The following is a 3,836-nucleotide window of genomic DNA, read 5'->3' on the forward strand; positions in this document are numbered from 1 at the left end:
GTAGAAGGAGGTGAGGACTGAGCTTCCAGACCAGCTCGTCTCAGCCGCCTGAGGAAGTAGAGTCTCTGATGAGCTTTCGTGATCAGGCTGGTGGTGTTGTTACTCCAGCTGAGGTTGTCATTCAGGTGCACAACCAAGTACAGTATAGTTGGAGACCACTTCCTCCGCAGATCTTCCTATGTTCGGGGGGTGGGGGAGGAGATAGGTGCGTTTGTTCCGTCTAAAGTGCGTTTGTTCCGTCTAAAGTCCAAGACCATCTCCTTCATCTTGATGTGAAGGTTCCTGCACCAGCTCTCCAGGTGTTCCTCCTGCCTGTAGCTGGACTCATCATTGTTTGTGATGCATCCCACCACCGCTGTATTATCTGCAAACTTTACAATGTGACAGCCTGGATGGATAACTGCACAATCATACGTGAGCAGAGTCAACAGGAGGGGGCTCAACACACAGAGAAGGAGAAGTTGTGGATCCTCACTGACTTTGGTCTATTTGTTAAGAAGTCTAGGACCCAGTTGCAAATGGAAGGGCTTATTCCTAGTGTGAGCAGTTTGTCTATCAGGGTCTGGGGGATCATGGTGTTGAAGGCAGATATGAAGTCCACAAAGAGCATACGGATGTAGGAGTCCTTCTGCTCCAGGTGGATGAGAGCAGTGCGGACCACACCAATTATAATGTGCTGGCTGACATAAATTATTTATTAAGTAAATTAATTAATTATAATTAAATTATTTTATCATGGACAACCCATGTCTAGCACAAAAGTCCAATAAGCAAACACCATTCGGATTCAGATCAGGGAGGTTGTTCCTCCTCATGCTCTAATCAGCCACTTTTAGATAACGCTGTCATTGCCCACATGGGCACTGAGGACGGACAAATGGACGGACCGTCGGTCGGTCGGTCAGTCAAATGCATTCCAAGGGCCGGAGCGGGCAACAATGAATCCCACCTGAAACTACTGACTAAAGCTAGGACTAAATACAGTAAAATTATTAATCACGTCGGCAAAAATGACATTCAGCTACGTAAATCAGAGATCAGTAAAATTAATTTGGCTTCAATGTATAACTTCACAAAAACTATGTCGGACTCCGTCATTTTCTCCGGCCCCTCCCCAACCTTACCAGTGATTACCTCTCTAACTGTATGTTGGTTTACAACTGCCAGGCGTCCAGGTGGTGCTTTGAAAACAACGTAGGATTTTGTAGATAACTGGAGTGCATTTTGGGGAAATCCTGGTCTGATGCGGAGAGATGGAATTCATCCCACCTTAAATCTGTATCTGTGACTAAACAGTTTGAGTTCCTGGCTGTTAAAATTCAATTTCAGCTAAATCAATCTCTCACAGTCATGGGTGTTATAGACCTCCCTCAGCAGCAGTGAGGCTCTGAACTCTTCAGACAGTCGTATCTCAGGGTTAAATACCGGTACTGGTGAGGTTGTCTTAGTAGGCGACCTAAACCTTGACTGGTTGTCATCAGCCTAAATATAGACTATATTTATTTATAATTGATAGACAAAAATTTATCAATTATTCCCACAATCTAAGTCAATAATAGACAGCCCTACACGGCCTAACATACAAACCCTGCTAGATCATCACTTCTTGAGTAGAAACAAATTTCTCTCTTTGATGATGTAGAGATGGCATGGACATTTTGTTCAAGATTAATTTTTAAAGGTAATACATAAACATGCACCTCTGTGTAAATTCAGTTCAATTCAGTTTATTTAAAAGCGCCAATTCACAACAAAGTTGTCTCAGGGCACGTTTTTTTCATTCATTCAACCTTTATTTAGACAGGTAAATCCCATTGAGCCTCGAGGACTCATTTACAAGAGACCTGACAGACTTAACAGGAACATTCAAAAGCCAATTAGTAAAGGTCTCCATCTATTATATTATTTTGTCCCTTGATGCCAAAAAACCTGTTCTGCTGGTGATGTTGGACCTCTCAGCAGCTTTTGATACTGTAGACCATCAGGTCCTGATCCCTCGTTTGGCTCAGCAGGTTGGCCTTCAGGGAGTTGTGCTCGAGTGGTTTAAGTCCTATTTAACAGACAGAACTTTCTCTGTTATGATTGGTGATCTGTCCTCTTCTTCAGTCTCTTTGACCTCTGGTGTACCGCAGGGATCCATTCTGGGGCCTGTTCTCTTCTCACTTTACATGCTACCATTAGGACCCATCATTGCACGCCATAATCTGTCTTTTCATCTGTATGCAGATGATCTACAAATCTATCTGCCGGTCACTCCCAGTTCCTCACTCAGTTTCAACTCTATTGCCAGCTGCTTAAACGACATTAAGCACTGGCTGTCTCAGAATTTTCTCCACCTCAATAACGATAAAACTGAATGGATTTTATTTGGTGCTTCCAGTAATTCATGCAACATTTCTCCCAGTATAGGTTTTCCGCTCCCCCACGCCAACCAGGTGGTAAAAAATCTAGGAGTGGAGCTCGACTGTAACTTAAAGTTAGATAAACAGATCAGTTCTGTTGTGAAAACCAGCTTCTTTCAGCTCCGTCTGCTTTCTAAAGTAAAGTCACTCCTTTGCCGTAGTGATCTGGAGAAGGCCATCCATGCCTTTGTGAGCTCTAGGCTTGATTACTGTAACGCCTTATATGTGGGTATTAATCCATCTTCTATCTCCCGTTTACAGCTTGTACAAAACTCTGCTGCTCGCCTGTTGACTAACACACGTAAATATGAACACATCACTCCTGTCCTTTCTTCTTTACACTGGCTCCCAGTTCAGTTTAGAACACAGTTCAAGCTGCTACTGTTTGTTTTTAAAGCTTTGAATGGCCTTGCACCACCTTATATTTCAGAACTTTTGAAAGTCCACCAGCCCAGCAGAGTTTTACGGTCTGCTGGTCAAAATCTGCTGGAGGTGCCTTGCTCAAGGTGCAAACTATGGGGGGACCGGTCCTTTTCTGTTGCAGGCCCAGCAGCCTGGAATACTCTTCCCTATGAGCTGCGTGCCATCTCTGATCTGGTTCTGTTCAAAGCCAAACTGAAAACATACTTATTTAAAAGGGCTTTTAATGTTTAACTTTTAGTAGTTTAGTATTTAGTATTTATTTTTTTATTTTATCTCTTTTACCTTCTTTTATTCTCGCTGTGTTTTTTAATTTGCACTGATTTATTGTGTCCTGTTTTTAATCTTGTTTTGTCTTGTGAAGCACCTTGGTCAATGCAAGGCGTTGTTGGAAGGTGCTATAGAAATAAAGTTTATTATTATTATTATTATCTGTTGAATCTTCACTTCGTACCAGTGTCCCATCCTGAGCAAGCACAGTGGCAACAGTGGAAAGAAAAACTCTCTTTTAACAGGAAGAAACCTCCAGCAGAACCAGCTCAGGACAAGAGACCATCTGCTTTGACCGGCTGGTTTGAGACGGAAGGAGAGACAGACGAACACAGAATGACATGTAGTGAAGGATTACAAACAAAAGTACTGCTGAAGTACTGACAGAATAAGTACTATTACTACACACAGTCTTGTTCCTGTGTTTAATCACTGGGCTTTTATTGTGAAACGCCCGGCCGGAAGCTTCCAGCGCGCGCAGTCCACCTTGACGCAGCGTCGCAGGTTCTCGGAGCGGACGGAATGGGACAGTGATCCGAACCACCGGTTGATCGAAATCTGCTGTGGTGACGTCAGCATGGCTCAGAAGGTACGTGCTCACCTGGACCTGGCGGCGCGAACAGCTAACCTGGAGCCGTCGAGGCGCGCGTGCAGAACTCCATAGAGAAAATAGCGGATTTAAGAGCATCGGTCGCGCAGGTAACGGCGGAAGCGCTTCCTCAAAGAACAGTTAAAAGAGGCGGA

The 3,836-nt window shown here is 43.9% G+C and overlaps 1 protein-coding gene across 2 annotated transcripts in view; it reads left to right on the plus strand.

The window, feature by feature from the left end:
- The first annotated feature begins 3,567 nt into the window (after positions 1-3,567).
- The window catches only part of LOC119428808 (sorting nexin-9), a 21,551-nt gene continuing 21,282 nt past the window's right edge, over positions 3,568-3,836 (plus strand). For both annotated transcript variants that reach the window (XM_037696495.1, XM_037696494.1), the window contains exon 1: positions 3,568-3,681. In XM_037696495.1, coding sequence (XP_037552423.1) covers positions 3,670-3,681 — 12 coding nt within the window. In that variant the 5' untranslated portion in view covers positions 3,568-3,669. The remainder of the gene's footprint in view (positions 3,682-3,836) is intronic.

This window comes from Nematolebias whitei, chromosome 23 (assembly GCF_014905685.2).
Source record: "Nematolebias whitei isolate Nwh7 chromosome 23, NemWhi1, whole genome shotgun sequence".
Taxonomy (NCBI): domain Eukaryota; kingdom Metazoa; phylum Chordata; class Actinopteri; order Cyprinodontiformes; family Rivulidae; genus Nematolebias; species Nematolebias whitei.